We start from the raw sequence: 14,533 nt of genomic DNA, 5'->3' as shown, positions 1-14,533 counted from the left end.
ATATTTATTTATTAAAAATTACTTGAGTGGGTCTAAGAAATTATTGTCCAACTTAAAAAATTACTTACTGAATAAGCAACCTTTTTTCCCTTTAGTAATCTTATGCTATTATTACAATAATGTTTTAACTAAATAAAAATATAACATACTCATTAATTATTTAAAAATATATTTATTATTACAGTTTAATTTTAAAAATTAAAAATAAATAAAAATGACAATATATCTATAAAATAAATATATGTTTAAAATATATTTAAAATGTTATATTGTTTCAATTTAAAAGTATACAATAAAATTAAAAAATCATTGTCCAATATATTTTATTTTATTACTAAGTTACACTCTCTAATTTTTGGTCTTACTCCTTTAAATTATTTTATTAAATATAAAAATAAATAAATTTACATTTTGAAAAAGATTATTAAAAATAAAATATAGAAAATAAAAAACAACAAAAGGTGAGCCAATCAAATTTAAACAACTGCTTCCTCAACACAATATAAACAAACAAAACGCAAACATCCTGTATACTTCACTCTCAATCTCAGAGCACTCGTAAACGCAACAATGGCGGCCACAAGAGCAATTGCGGCAGTTGCAGGTCAAACAGCCTCATGCTTGCTCTCCAAACGGCCGTTCGCCTTGAAGCAAAAACCTAATTCCATCTGCTTCAACAGGAAGACCTTTGTCGTATCGAAGAGATTGTTCTCTTGCAATGCTATATACAACCCTGAGGTCCAGATCAAAGAGGAAGGTCAGCCCGAAACTTTGGATTACAGAGTCTTCTTCGTCACCAACTCCGGGAAAAAGGTACTTTTCTCCTCTTTATTCTTAAAGATGCTCTGTGAGTGTTGTATGTATTTGTGCGTATCTAAGTGCAAATGCATATTCATATATGTGTACCGGTTAGGGTCTTTTTTTGCTTGTTTAGAAAATGCGAGAATGAGGGAGGATATGGAGAAATTGGTTTCTTCCATGTGTGCGATTCGCGTTTAGAAACCAAGGCAATGTAAAAGGACGGGGAAAACCATCGAGACTCTCTGTTTATTGTAAAAGGATTATTTTTTAGCCCCGAAATTTCTTGTTCTTCCATTTGCCCGATTTGCTTGGTTGCCGAGGAGGGTGAGTTAAAGGTTTTTTTGTTTTTTTTTTTTGTTTTTAATCTTCAATCTACGTTATTCTGGATTAGCTGTTACATGCTGACACTGAATGTTACAGAACTATTTGAATCGATATGCTGTTAAAATTGGTTGTCGTTTATTTTTTTCGTCCTTTTTTTTTTCAATTAGATGTTCTTCCTCTCAGTTGTTTCCTAAGCTAGTATTGAAAGGAAAAGATTCCCATTTTTATCTGTTAATGGCCTTTCATTAGATGGCTTGCATAGCTATGACAGTGGAGCATTTTATTTTAAAAAAGAAAAGCTATGATCGTGGAGCATCGCGTTTCCTTTGATAACTGCTGTATAACCTTCTAACAGAAAGATTCGTTCTTATGAATTATAAAGAATTGAGTTGTGATGGAAATAAGCTGAATTAGATAATCTACTGAAAAGCTACAAATTTTCTCAGTGACGGGGATCTTGGCTGAAAGTGAAAATACAAGGATCTTGAGTTAATCTATATTTAAAAAGAAGGATCTTGAATTAATCTTAAAAGAAAGAGGAAGTTTGAGCTGGTGGTTAACACTGTATGCATGAATTGCCCTGTTTTGGTATGAATAATCATTCTGCATCATGTCCTAAGTATCTACTCATTCAAGCATGTTTTCCCCTAATCAATGGAAGAATTTTGTCACTGGCTTTGCAGATTTCTCCTTGGCATGATGTACCATTGCATTTGGGTGATGGTTCTTTCAACTTTATCGTGGAAATTCCCAAAGAATCAAGTGCAAAGATGGAGGTTGCTACTGATGAGCTGTATACTCCAATTAAGCAGGACACAAAAAAGGGAAAGCTTAGATATTACCCGTAAGATCTGCTCCACGGATTTTTTTTTTTCATTTCATCTTTTGTTTAGTTTATTTTTCTTGTGTAAAAAGTTAGGGAAAAAAATACTGAATATTTTCTTATATTTTATTCAAATAAAAGTAAGGGTATATATATATATAAACGGATTCATATATAGTAACTGACATAAATTATCATATTAATTTTCTTGCTAATTATACTAATATATTTAGAAAGGTAATCATACTATTATGTATAAAAAATATTTTATAATATTCTAATACTTTTTATCAATTTAGAGCATAAATATTAATCATGTCTAGTTTGTTTCGAAAATACTCAATCTGTGTCTTATTCAAAAGTTTCGTGAATATCTCATAAAATTGTTTTCATGTTTTCACATAATCAATAAATATAAAGTTTTACTGAATCTTCTCTCAGATGAAGTGACAATTAAATTCGATATGTTTGGTTCTCTCATGATACAAAAGATTTGAGTCAATATTAAGGACAACTTGATTATTGCACCAGAGTTTTGCAGGAGACGTTTCAAACCCACTTTATCTAAAAGATAATGTATTCATAAGACTTTGCATGTGAACTAACGAGATATAATTGTTTGCTTCTTACTTTTTTATAATATAAGATTTTCACGAATAAAAACACAACAACCCGTAATAAATTAGCCAAATCAGTATCTGTAATTCAATGTGAGAATACCCATAATTTCTAAACACTATGCCGAGTCTCAGAGAACCTTTTAAGTAGTACAAAATCTGTTTCAGAACCTCTTAATGTTTGACTGTAGGTGCAGATATAAATTGATCTGTAACACTGATAGGATATGTAATATCTAAACGAGTCACAGTGAGGTAGTTCAATTTCTCAACTACTTGTGTATTTTTCTGAATCATTAAGGGGATCACCATCATCTTTTGTAAGATGTACATTTGGTACTTTTTGTGTATTGCATGACTTACCTCCCAGCTTTCCTGTTTCTGCAAGAAGATCAAGTACATAATTTCTCTGAGATAACAAAATCTCTTCCTTGTTACTTCAATCCCCAATAAGTATTTTAGTTGTCCCAAGTATTTAGTGTTAAACTTGGTATGCAAGATTGATTTGAGAGAAGATATTTTTAGATGGTCATCTCCTGTAATCACGATATCATCATCATAAATAATAAGAAGTGTAATACCAGTTGTTGATTATTTATAGAAGATCGAATAATTACACTTGTTCTTTTTCAATCTAAATCCACATACTACCTCACTAAACTTGTCAAACTACGCACAGGGACTTTACTTGAGACCATACAAAGATTTCTTCAAATAATAGACTTTCTCGTACTCTCCCTGAGTAATAAATCCAGGTGGTTGTTTTATATATACTTATTTTAAGAGATCATTATGAAAAAATACATTTTTAATATTCAATTTGTGTAAGGGTTAATCTCGAAAAGTTGCAATAGATATGAATAAACGGATAGAGATAAGTTTGACAATTCGAGAGAATGTATCAAAATATTCCACCCTATAAGTCTGAGCATAACTTTTTGCTACCAGTTGAGTTTTAAGTTTCGCCACAAAGCCATCTATATTCACTTTAACTACAAATACCTATTTGTACCCTACAATCTCTTTTGCTTTGGATAAATCCATTAGATTTTAGGTATGATTATCATCAACAACATTTATCTCTTCAAGTATGACATTACAGGGTGATTTAGAGCTTCTTTAATTGTCTTGGGTATAGAAGTGAAATCTATATAAGCAATTAAAGAGATAGACAAATGAGACAAGCGATCAAATGAAATGAAATTAGCAATGAGATAAGTAAAATGAGGAATGATGCATTGATGTGTACCTTTACGAAAACTGATAAGAAGATCAAGATCATTGATGAAAGGATTAGATGATGAAGAAACTAGTGCAAGACATGTATTATTAGTTTGCTATCTTCTGAAATAAAACATGAATAATTAGTGGTTGTTTTTGAGATGGAGGTACACCCTTGTTGGTTTGCTCAGAAGGTACATAAGAAAAAATACTATTATCTGGTTGCTTCGTAGAGGTATTGGGCTGGAATCTATATATGAGCCACTCATCATCCTTTACTTGATCTGTAGAACTGGACTGTGAGGAGAACGGTATATTCTCAAAAAGACTATATCGGTTGATATTAGATATTTATTGAGGTATGGAGAGCAACATTGATATCCCTTTTACAAGCGAATATATTCCAAAAAGACACATTTCAAGGTCTTGAGATCAAACTTAGTAATATTTGGTAGCACATTTCAAATATAACAAGTTCTATCAAATATCCGCAACTCTATTAGAAATAATGTCTTGTTTGGGAAAAAGCATACTGTAAGAAATATCACATTCAAATACTGTAAATGATAGACGATTAATCAAGAAACATACAGTGGATACAACATCGGCCCAAAATTGCTTAGGAACCTCTGTCTGGAACAAAAAGACTTGGACAATCTCAAGTAAATGTCTGTTCTTTCTCTCAGTAACTCCATTTTGAGATGGTGTATCAATACAAGAAGATTGATGAAGAATCACATGTTGAGTCACATAATGAAATGAATCTGACATATATTCTTTACCATTATTATTTTTTAGAACATGCACAGAAACATTAAATTGAGTTTTGATTTCTGCATGAAAAGCACAAAAATGAGCAAACACTTCAGAATAATTTTTCATAAAGTATATACAAATCATTTGAGAAAAATCTTCCACAAAAGTAATAAAATACTTAAATTTTGTTTTAGACATAACAGGATATGGACTCCAAATATCATAATGAACTAATTCAAAAGTAGACTCAGCTCATTTATTAATTCTTGTACTTGACAAGTTACGATAATGTTTTGCAAATTAATATGATTCATAAAACTGAAGACACAACATTTTTAACACAGTGAGAGATAGATGTTCTAATTGACAATGTGCTTTAAATGGAAATATAACACTAGAACAGACAACTGATCGAGACACCCAACTATCAAGAATGTAGAGATCTTCTGATGCATGTCATTTACCAATTATTTGTTTTGTCATAAGATTCTGAAAAAGACAATGATCGAAAAAGAATAAGATATAACAATTAAGATTTTTGATAAACTTATTTATAGAAATCAAATTGAAAGCAAATTTATGTAGACTTAAAATAAATATCAGAGTAATGGAGGGAGTTGGTTTTATAGTCTCATAACCCTCAATATTATAGGTTAATCCATCAGTAATAGTTACAGGATAGGGTGCTTTGTGCGATTAAAAGCTAGATAAGATATTAGGGTTATCTGTCATGTGTTCTGTAGTACCAGAATCAATCACTCATTTGTTTGATGAAGAGATAAAACATTTTTTTACCTGATTCAGCAGAAGTAGTGGTTGGTGTACATTCTTCCAAAAATTCTTGAAAGTAAGAGATTGCTGAAACCGTAATAGTTTTCTCATAAGAGGAGTTAGCAGTAGTAGCAGTAGCAATATTAATTTTTTGTGTTCTTCGATTCCGATTCTGTAATTTCTTGCATTGCTGCTATATATGTATTTGCTCACGACAGTAATAACAAACAATATTGCTGGAATCATTATTCCAACCATCCATTGTTGTTTCCTCCCCTATTATTATTTCTTCTTCCTCCTCTAGCAATAAGAAAATTAGTATGCTGATTGAGTGTAATAGCCTCTGTGCGTAACACTCTACTGAAACTTTCTGAAGAGATGTGATCTCGTAACCGGATAGAATTTGAGATTTGACAGTTCTCAAATTTAGATGGAAGACCAGCCAAAAAGGTCATTATGGTCATCTGTTCTTTCTATGTTTGTTGTACCTTGATGTCAGCACTAAACAGTAAAAGTACATTAAGCTCGTCATGTCTTTTTAAATTCCATAAAGTAGTTTGTGTGAGATTTGATCTCCTTCTCAACACGGTAGAAAGTCTTACAAACATCGTTACATACGGAATACATTTTCTTTACCTGAATATAGAAATTTTAAATAATCCATCAGTTCTTTAACAAATTCATAGTGATTAATTAAGCCAATTACTTCACCGATAATCGAATTTTTAACCGACAGGAACAATCATGCATCATCTCTTAGCCAGATTTGTCTAGTTCCATTAGTGGGAGGGTCTTGAGCCAAGTGATCATTCTTATCAATACTGCATAAATAAATCCAGATAATTTTGCTCTACTCCAGATAATTTGTTTCATTTAATTAATGCTTAGTAGTTTTTGACATGATCAAGACTATTTTATTTATAGAGAAATTGTTATCACCTATTTTAATTCAGGAATATAAAAAAACATGTCGCACAGAATACTCAAACACAACAACTAGAGACACACCAAAAACATTGCAAATATATTAAAACATCTAAGAAAACAGAGTATCTCTTCACACACGGCTATCAACAATCTTACCAGAACCTTACTGGCAACCACCGAAGATTTTGCACCGCCCCGGAAACCACCTAACAGTCTTCTTTCTGCCAGAAATCACCACAGAACTCTAATATATACCCAAATCTGGAATGACGCTCGCAGGAACGCCTCAAATCACACCGGAGAGCAGAGGATCGCTTGCTGTTGCACGATCTGCTCTGCCTTTCTCCTCTCCAGCCTTCTGGTTTTGTGCTCAGAATTGGCCGACCAAGCTCCTCTAGGGCTTCAGTCTTTGTATAGGAAACGACACGCACGGGAATACTCTCCTCTTGCAAACTCGATGCATGCAACCTCAAACTGTCGCGCAAATAGCCTCCTCGGCTTCTCCTGCATACACCACCATGCTGGTCGCACTCTAAACTGGCTGGAGATAGGTGGTCGACTTTTTTCGGTGCCGGGAATGTGTTGTTCAACTCTTCTTTCTTGTATTTTATTCAAATGGGAGTAGAGGTACATATACATACAGATAGATTTATATATGGAAACGACATAAATTATCCTATTAATATTCTTTTTAATTATAATAATATATTTAGAAAGATTATCATACTATTATGTATAAAGAATATTTTATAATATTTTAACATCTTGTAATAGTAACTGAATTTATTTTTAGCTATGGTCTCCGTGTGTTAGCAATCAAATTTAACTTTTTTAGTGGATTACATCAACCTTTGACTAGTGATTTCAAATAAGTAGAATTGTTTGTGTGGGAAATACTCACGTCATACTTAGCAGTTTCTTGTTTCCATATGGCTGTTTTCAGTTCTTGTTTCTGTATAGCTGTTTCTGATGATGAGTATGTAGTGTCATTGATTGTCCCAACTATTTATCGGGTATTCTTTAACAGCCAACAAATGCTATGAGATTTTCATTTTGTGGAATAATTCTTAGAGATGTGACAGAATGATTGATGGCTTTTCTGGTGACTTTATATCTTGCCTGATGTTTGGAAATCTTCTGTGCGAAGATCATGGTCTCTCTTTTACATTTGTTCTTCTTTGGTTTTTTCATGTAAAGTAACTATGCTTCACAGATGACTAACTTGTTATCATGACCTTATTTTGGAGCTAACAATTCAATCAAAAGTTTATGAAGGCGAAGTTGAGGTAGCAGTTTGGTATTAACTAAAAAAGTCGGGGGTGGGAGTAAAGTTTCCATGTTAAACCTTAAATGTATTTTTCTCTTTAGCTGCTATATAGTTATTGTCTTATTCTTATTCAATTAAAAAAAAAAAAAAGAGAATTCATGTAGTAGGACGTTAGCCTAGAGTGTGTGTTAAAAGTCTTGTATTTTTTTTACCACTTTTTCTTCATAGTAAATTCTCATTCCATGTCTTTCATGAATGTCGATCACTTACCTGCCACTGAACCACGTACAATTCCACATCTCTATTTCCTAGTTGTGTATTTTGTTTACATACAACACAATATATTTACATACACACAATATATTTACGTACACACAAGCCTTCCCTCATTGTAAGTGAAAAATCAAATGGTGACCATGCTCATTGAATCTCAGTTTTTCTCCACTATCCTGGATGAAAATTTTGTAAATATTTCAGAACCAGATCCCCCTGGTCTGTATGAAATACCGCAGATAACAATCTTCGGTCTATGCCAACAAATTATCCTAGATGAACATTGATAACCCCATCCTGTGCATAGTTACCTCAGCTTTTGACAAATACCATCTTTCTGTTTGTATCTATTTTTCTGTTTATTCATTTTTCTGGTCGTTCCCATGTGTAGTGTCTATTATTAGTTTTCTGTGCTCATTGTCTGGTTGGTCCTTCTCAACTATCTGGACCTTTTCTTTTTGTGAAAGAAAGAGAAATCATTAAACCGGCACCAAGAAGATGCCACCAAAGTACAACTCTCTGGAATTTTCATTCGTGTTGATGGTGCACTGCAATAACAAATATGAAATCTTTTCCTCATTTGCATGGTTTTTGCTCCTAACCAAATAAATCTGGAACAACTGCAAGTCCATGAATTTACAATTTCTCTTGGTCTTCAGGTACAATATAAATTGGAATTACGGACTACTTCCACAGACATGGGAAGATCCATGTTTTGCGAACTCAGAAGTCGAAGGAGCGTTTGGAGATAACGACCCAGGTAATTCATCACATATATTTACATTTACAAATTTACTTTTTTTCTTCTGCTTATTTTTTAGTTATTTGTCTAATTAGGATGATTCCTATTTTTTAATATTTTGCTTCCCTGTTTGTATAGTTGATGTCGTTGAGATTGGCGGAGCTCGTAGAAAGATTGGTGAAATTTTAAAAGTCAAGCCATTGGCAGCTTTGGCCATGATTGATGAAGGGGAGCTTGACTGGAAAATAGTTGCAATTTCATTGGATGATCCAAAAGCTTCTCTTGTGAATGATGTGGACGATGTCGAGAAGCATTTTCCAGTATGTCCTGTTTTCTAGTTTAGGTGTGCTTGGGGTTATGTGTGATCTATTTATAAGCATCTCAAACTAATTTTTGGTAAATGAAAATTGCTTATAAGCACGAGCCTGTTAGGTGCACATCTTAAGCCCAAAAAGAAAAAGAGTAGTACCTTCAAGTTTTTCAAATTGCTTTAAGTTTTTTATTCTTTTTAACATGTTCAATTTCTTCTCTGGTCCATACAGTAATCTTTTACTTTTTACCCAAACACAACTTATTTTAGTTTTGTTTGATTTCTTTTTGGTAAGCACTCTCATCTAACAATATAACTCATTTTCCAAATTAATTCCCAGGTGTAAATTGCTTTTAAGCAGCTTTGTTTCAGTGAAGACAAAATTGTTTAAGTCCTTATTTTGTCATCTGGTTTTTTATGCTAAATATGCTTTTTTCTTGAAGTTTTCAAGAAAGAGTTCTGTCTTTTGCAAGTCAATTCATTTAAGCTATTAGTAAGCAAAACTTTAACTTTACTAATTTTGCAATTATTCTCAGGATACTCTAACTGCCATCAGGGACTGGTTTAGAGACTACAAGATCCCCGATGGAAAACCAGCAAACAAGTTTGGTCTTGGCAACAAAGCAGCAAGCAAGGTTATATGCTATATGTTTGTTTCTTTTCATAGATCATTTCTTGCATTTTCTTCTCTTTTTGTGTGATAGGGTCCTGAGCTTTGATTCCAGTCCCGGAGCTACTAGTGTGAAATTCTGAAGCAAGTAAGCTGCTTGCTTCCAAGTTTTCTGGCTTTGCCGGCCTATGTTGAGGCTCGTTTTAAGAGAACCTCCAAATTTTTAGAGAAAATCTTTGGGTTAATTGCTTGATGAATTTATTTACGATAAAATCCATTTATATGGAAGCTAGTTGAATTAGATTTCTATTAACTTTTGGCAATCATATTCCTAGTTTTATTCCAAGTTCTAATCTAGATCTTGTTATAGTTTTAAGAATCTTAATCTTGGTTTTATTCTAATTTTCTAGTCTAAATGTAAATAATATAAATCTTTTGTTCTAATTTTCTAATCTAAATCTAAATAACATAAATTTTTAAATAATTCTAATTCTTATTAGTTAATTCAAGAAACCATATTCCTCCTTTCTTTTCCTTTTGCTGCTTCTATGGGTCCCACTCTCTATTATTTTCCGTATTGTAACATTAACTGTATTTGTAACATTGTGTCTTGTCATGCTGATGTTGGAATTCATTTATGTTCAATGACAGGATTATGCTCTTAAGGTCATTACTGAGGCGAATGAGTCATGGGCTAAACTTGTGAAGAGATCAATCCCTTCTGGAGAGCTTTCCCTTGTGTAAATGAAGGTGAAGTCATCAGACTTGGAGATGCAGCTGTTACCTGCTCATATTCTTAGCCTAGCTAGAGTTGTCTGAGATTGAGTCTTCCCTTCTGGTAGGTGAGTACTGTTAATCTCATTTGTTAAACATCAAAGTCATTTCTTCCCATTGATGGACTTGAATAATCAACTGACTCTTTTTGTAATCTGCCAATAAATATAGTTTATTTGATTAAATTGAATTATGGGTCTCCTTCCTGCTTTTTTGTTCTTTTGGCAGTATTGTTAATATTCAGTTCTGGTAATATAAACAGAGATTGCCTTGGTGGAAACAAAAGCAACATGTTCAAAATTTATTGATTCAATTTTTTTGTAGTAAATAGTAAAGTGTCATGGATTTTTGCGCAGCAGATTTATAATTACAAGTGAAATATCTGTATATTTGTGTATTAACTAAAAACTGCAAGATCAGAGGGAGCCAAAAGAAACACTATATGAAATCAGCGAGAAATATTTAGACAGAATGGATGGACCATCTTCTCCATCACCCAGACCTCAAAACAGAAAAAAGAAAAAAAAAACAGAGACTTTTTTCAGCTATCAACCTCCCTAGCCGCCACTACCAGCAGCTGAGTTCAAGAGCTTCTTGAAACCTCTTCTCCATTGTAGAGTCAGCAGACAAAGAAGACTGAAGCATATCGTAGTGCTTATCTCCAGATCTTTCTTTGTAAAATGGCACCCACTTCACTGCAGAAACCTTTACCCCCATGAATGTTGCAGGTGCTGGTGGTGCCGCAGATTGTGGTGGTGATGGCGGTGTATGCTTGGTCCCATGAGAATGAGCACGAGATAGGATTAACATAGCTGCTGTTGGTGCCATTTCCAGTACTTTTGAAGAAACAAAAAACAAGGGGTACCAAAACTAGAAACTTTTTATCCCTCTCTTTCTGTATACGTTTCTTGTATGCGTGTGTGTATATATGTGTGTGTGTAATACTAGAGCAGTGAAACGATTTGAAAATCCAGTGGGCTCTTCTTCAGTTGGTTTTTGTGGGGTTGGTAAGATCAGCTGTGTTCAAGTTCGTGGGATCTTTAGGAACAGGAGCAGAATATTGGTCTCTTGGTTGCTGGTTTTGGTTCCAGCCAATGGAAGTTAGGGACTATGATTGTAATGGTGAACGTGAGTGTATCAAATCATGTCAAGCTTCCCGTTTTGCCAAAACGCCGTTGGTTTCTACCGTTGCTAGATTTGCTGAGGGGCCGACTTCAAAACACCTACGTCTCTCGCACGTGCCGTGTCCATCACTGTCGCCGTTGGTTTACATCGTATTCTTCTGTACATGCTTGGTAGTTCTTTTTAGTTTTTCTCTTTTTTTTTTTTTTTTTTTTTTTTTTTTTTTCTGTCTGGGGATGAGGGTAATATTGTCTTTGAGAAAAAAGTTTTAAATACGGAAGGGTGTATATATATATATATTTGTTTTATAATGGAAGGTTTATCAGAATAAATTTATTAAAATACTTACAATGCTGGAATCATATTAATAAACAGTTTTGTTTTCTTTCATTTCCGTTTAAAAGATAAATAAGAATAACAAAATAACCAAACAAATCGGCAATTATCAAATTACATTTGGATCCATTGCTTTGCAAAATCCCCAATAACAATTAGTTACAAGAGAGAGAATGAAAAAAATAAAAAAATAAAAAAAAAATAAAAGTGAAAAAATGAAAAAATAAAAACAACAGGAAAAGGAGAGAGAAAATTAATTAAGAGGAATCGAGAAAAAAGGAAAATGAATATAAAATAGAGGGTAAGGCCTGGCCTGCTATTGGTCCAGGCTTTTTGACCCGAAACCCAAAAATATTCAAATTAATACATTCTCATAACCTGGCTAATACCCAGATCCGGACAAAGGCCCGGGCCGAGACTCAGGTCCAGTCGGCCCAAACCTAAGATCAAGATCAGGCCCCCAGATCCAGCCCAGGCCCAAGCCCAATCCAAGATCAAGACCGAGACCCAGGGCCATACCAAGACCCAGACTAAGACCTAGAGCCAGGCCCATATCCTAGTTTAGAGGGCCAGATCCAAGTCCCGAACCAAACCCACGCCCAGGCCCAGTTCCAGACCCAGGCACAGACCCACGCCCAGACTCAGGCCCCGACCATTGCCCAAGCACAAATCCAGGCTTAGAAACAGGCCTAGACCCAGAACTAGGCCCAGACCTAGACCAAGGCCCAAACCCATGCCCAAGCACAGGCCGAGACTCAGGACCGTACCCAAACCCAAGCCAGACCCAAACCAAGGCCTAGCCCAGACTTAGGCCCAAGCCAAGACCCATGCCCAAAACTAGGCCCAGACCAAGACTGAGGCCCAGACCTAGGTCCAGTCCCCTACTCAGGCCCATACCCCTGCCCAGGCACAGACCCAGGCCTAGACTTAGGCCCAGACCCAAACCCAGGCCCAGACCTAGACACATGCCTAGGCCCAGGACCAGGCCCATACCTCGACCATCTCTAGGCCCACCCTTAGGCCCAGGGCTATGATTATACCCAGAACCAAACCAGGCCTACACCCACGCCCATCCCTTGGTGCAGGCCCAGACCAAGTCCTAAACATAAAGCTAACCAGGCTCCAAGTTAGCCAGCTTTTCTTCTTCGTCCCAGAGCCCATACAACCCCCTTTAAATTAACCTCTCCATAACTTTTCCTCCCTCTTCTTTCATCGACAGAGAGAGAGAGAGAGAGAGAGAGAGAGAGGATTTTTCTTTCTTTTTCAGAGTGAAGCAGAATTTGAAATCAACTAAAAACAAAAAAATTTCGATAAATTTCGCCTATAATATCAAATCAGATATAATCATCCAATAATCCATAAAAAAAAAAATGAGGAATGAAAATCTTCAAGTGATTTTATCCCTCTCAAGTTCTTTTTGCATTTCTCTATCTTGGAGTCGAAGGAGAATCGAGGAGTTCCTGTGGGTGAAGAATATATGCTTCAATTTCCCTTCTTTAACGCTCTGCAGCACTTCACTTCTGAAACGGTGTCCTAGGACTCACAAGAGATTTTATTTTTTACTTTTGTTTAAGGATCTTAGGTCTGGTTTAATAGTAAATAATCTATCTTTTAATTATCTGTTCCGTGAAAAAATTAGTTCAGTTAATTTTCTTGACAGAAAAAAAAAATGTCAAATAATTAGAGCATCTCGAAACTACTTTTTTCTATTCGCCCCATATTGTGAACTTCTTGCAAAAAAGCATTAAAACTTAGTAAGTTCCTTGCAAATTTGGCTTCTTTGTGATTCTTTATGTGGGAGAATGCATGTGCTTTATTATTTTTGTTGTTTGTTGTCTAACAACCTAAAATTCTTTATTTTTTGTTCTTCTTTTTTATGTTGACTTGTCTAAACTACTATATAAATCCAAAGTAGTACAAATCAGTTGCAATCACTTTCAAGACATTATGCTTTGGATAAAAAAAAATGCTTCTTTGTCAAACTCACAAGCTGGAGAGCAACCTCAATTGGAGCAGGAAAAGAACTCTCCAATAATCAAGATTAAGTTGCATCCCGATTATCAAATTCCAAGTCAGTCTGAAGTACCTTGGCAAAAATTACAGCCTCATATGTACGTTTGAATTGTAATTTTCAATTTTAATTTCTATTTTTGCTTAAGGTTCTTCAGTCTGGTTTCGTTGTAAAATAATCCATCTTTTAATTATTTTATCCATCACAAAACTAGCTCAGTTAGTTTTCTTGATCAGAAAATAAAATGTCAAATAATTAAAGCATCTTGGGACTACTCTTTTCTATTCGCCCCAGATTATGAACTTGTTATACTACCTAAAAAAAAGCCTAAAACTTGGTAAAGTTTCCTACAAATTTGGCTTCTTTGTGATTTTTTATATGCGAGAATGTATCTACTTTATTATTCTTATTGTTTGTTCTTTAACAACTTAAAATTCTTTATTTTTGGTTCTTCTTTTCGGTGATGATTTGTCTAAACCACCATATAAATATAAAGTAATGCAAAATCAATTGCAATTACCCTCAAGACATCATGCTTTGGATGAAAAAAATGTTTCTTTGTCAAACTCAGAAGTTGGAGGGCAGCCTCAATCGGAGTAGCAAAAGAACGTTTTGATAATCAAGATTAAGTTGCATCCTGATTATCAAATTCCAAGTCAGTCTAAAGCGCCTTGACAAGAATTGCAGCCTCCTATGTACATTTGAATCATAATTTTCAATTTCATTTTCTACCTTTGCTTAAGGTTCTTCAATTTAGGTTCACAGTAAAATAATCTATCTTTTAATTATCTTATTCATGAAAAAACTAACTCAATTAGTTTTCTTGATAAAAAAAATAAAATGGCAAA

General features: G+C 34.2%; 1 protein-coding gene across 2 annotated transcripts; it reads left to right on the top strand.

The window, feature by feature from the left end:
- Positions 1-509: 509 nt before the first annotated feature.
- Positions 510-10,406, top strand: PPA6 (pyrophosphorylase 6). 2 transcript variants are annotated; one of them, XR_015821528.1, is made up of 6 exons: positions 510-813; positions 1,809-1,969; positions 8,440-8,540; positions 8,661-8,842; positions 9,369-9,590; positions 10,094-10,234. XR_015821528.1 is itself a non-coding variant. In XM_022048122.2 (6 exons), the coding sequence occupies exons 1-6, from the start codon at positions 571-573 to the stop codon at positions 10,184-10,186; spliced, it is 879 nt and encodes a 292-aa protein (XP_021903814.1). In that variant the 5' UTR covers positions 513-570; the 3' UTR covers positions 10,187-10,406. The 2 variants fall into 2 exon arrangements, 1 of the variants encoding a protein (XP_021903814.1); XM_022048122.2 differs by having other exon boundaries at positions 513-813; positions 9,369-9,467; positions 10,094-10,406.
- The last annotated feature ends 4,127 nt before the right edge of the window (positions 10,407-14,533 follow it).

The sequence above is a fragment of the Carica papaya genome, chromosome 6, assembly GCF_054855325.1.
Source record: "Carica papaya isolate Zhongbai chromosome 6, ASM5485532v1, whole genome shotgun sequence".
NCBI classification, from domain to species: domain Eukaryota; kingdom Viridiplantae; phylum Streptophyta; class Magnoliopsida; order Brassicales; family Caricaceae; genus Carica; species Carica papaya.
Note: the sequence above shows the minus strand (reverse complement) of the source record. Positions and strands in the feature narration are given on the sequence as shown.

Coding starts and splice junctions, on each gene's coding strand:
- PPA6 (XM_022048122.2), top strand. CDS start 571: ATGGCGGCCACAAGAGCAATTGCGGCAGTTGCAGGTCAAACAGCCTCA. Junction 8,541..8,660: donor GTTTGGAGATAACGACCCAG/GTAATTCATCAC, acceptor CTGTTTGTATAG/TTGATGTCGTTGAGATTGGC. Junction 8,843..9,368: donor ATGTCGAGAAGCATTTTCCA/GTATGTCCTGTT, acceptor AATTATTCTCAG/GATACTCTAACTGCCATCAG.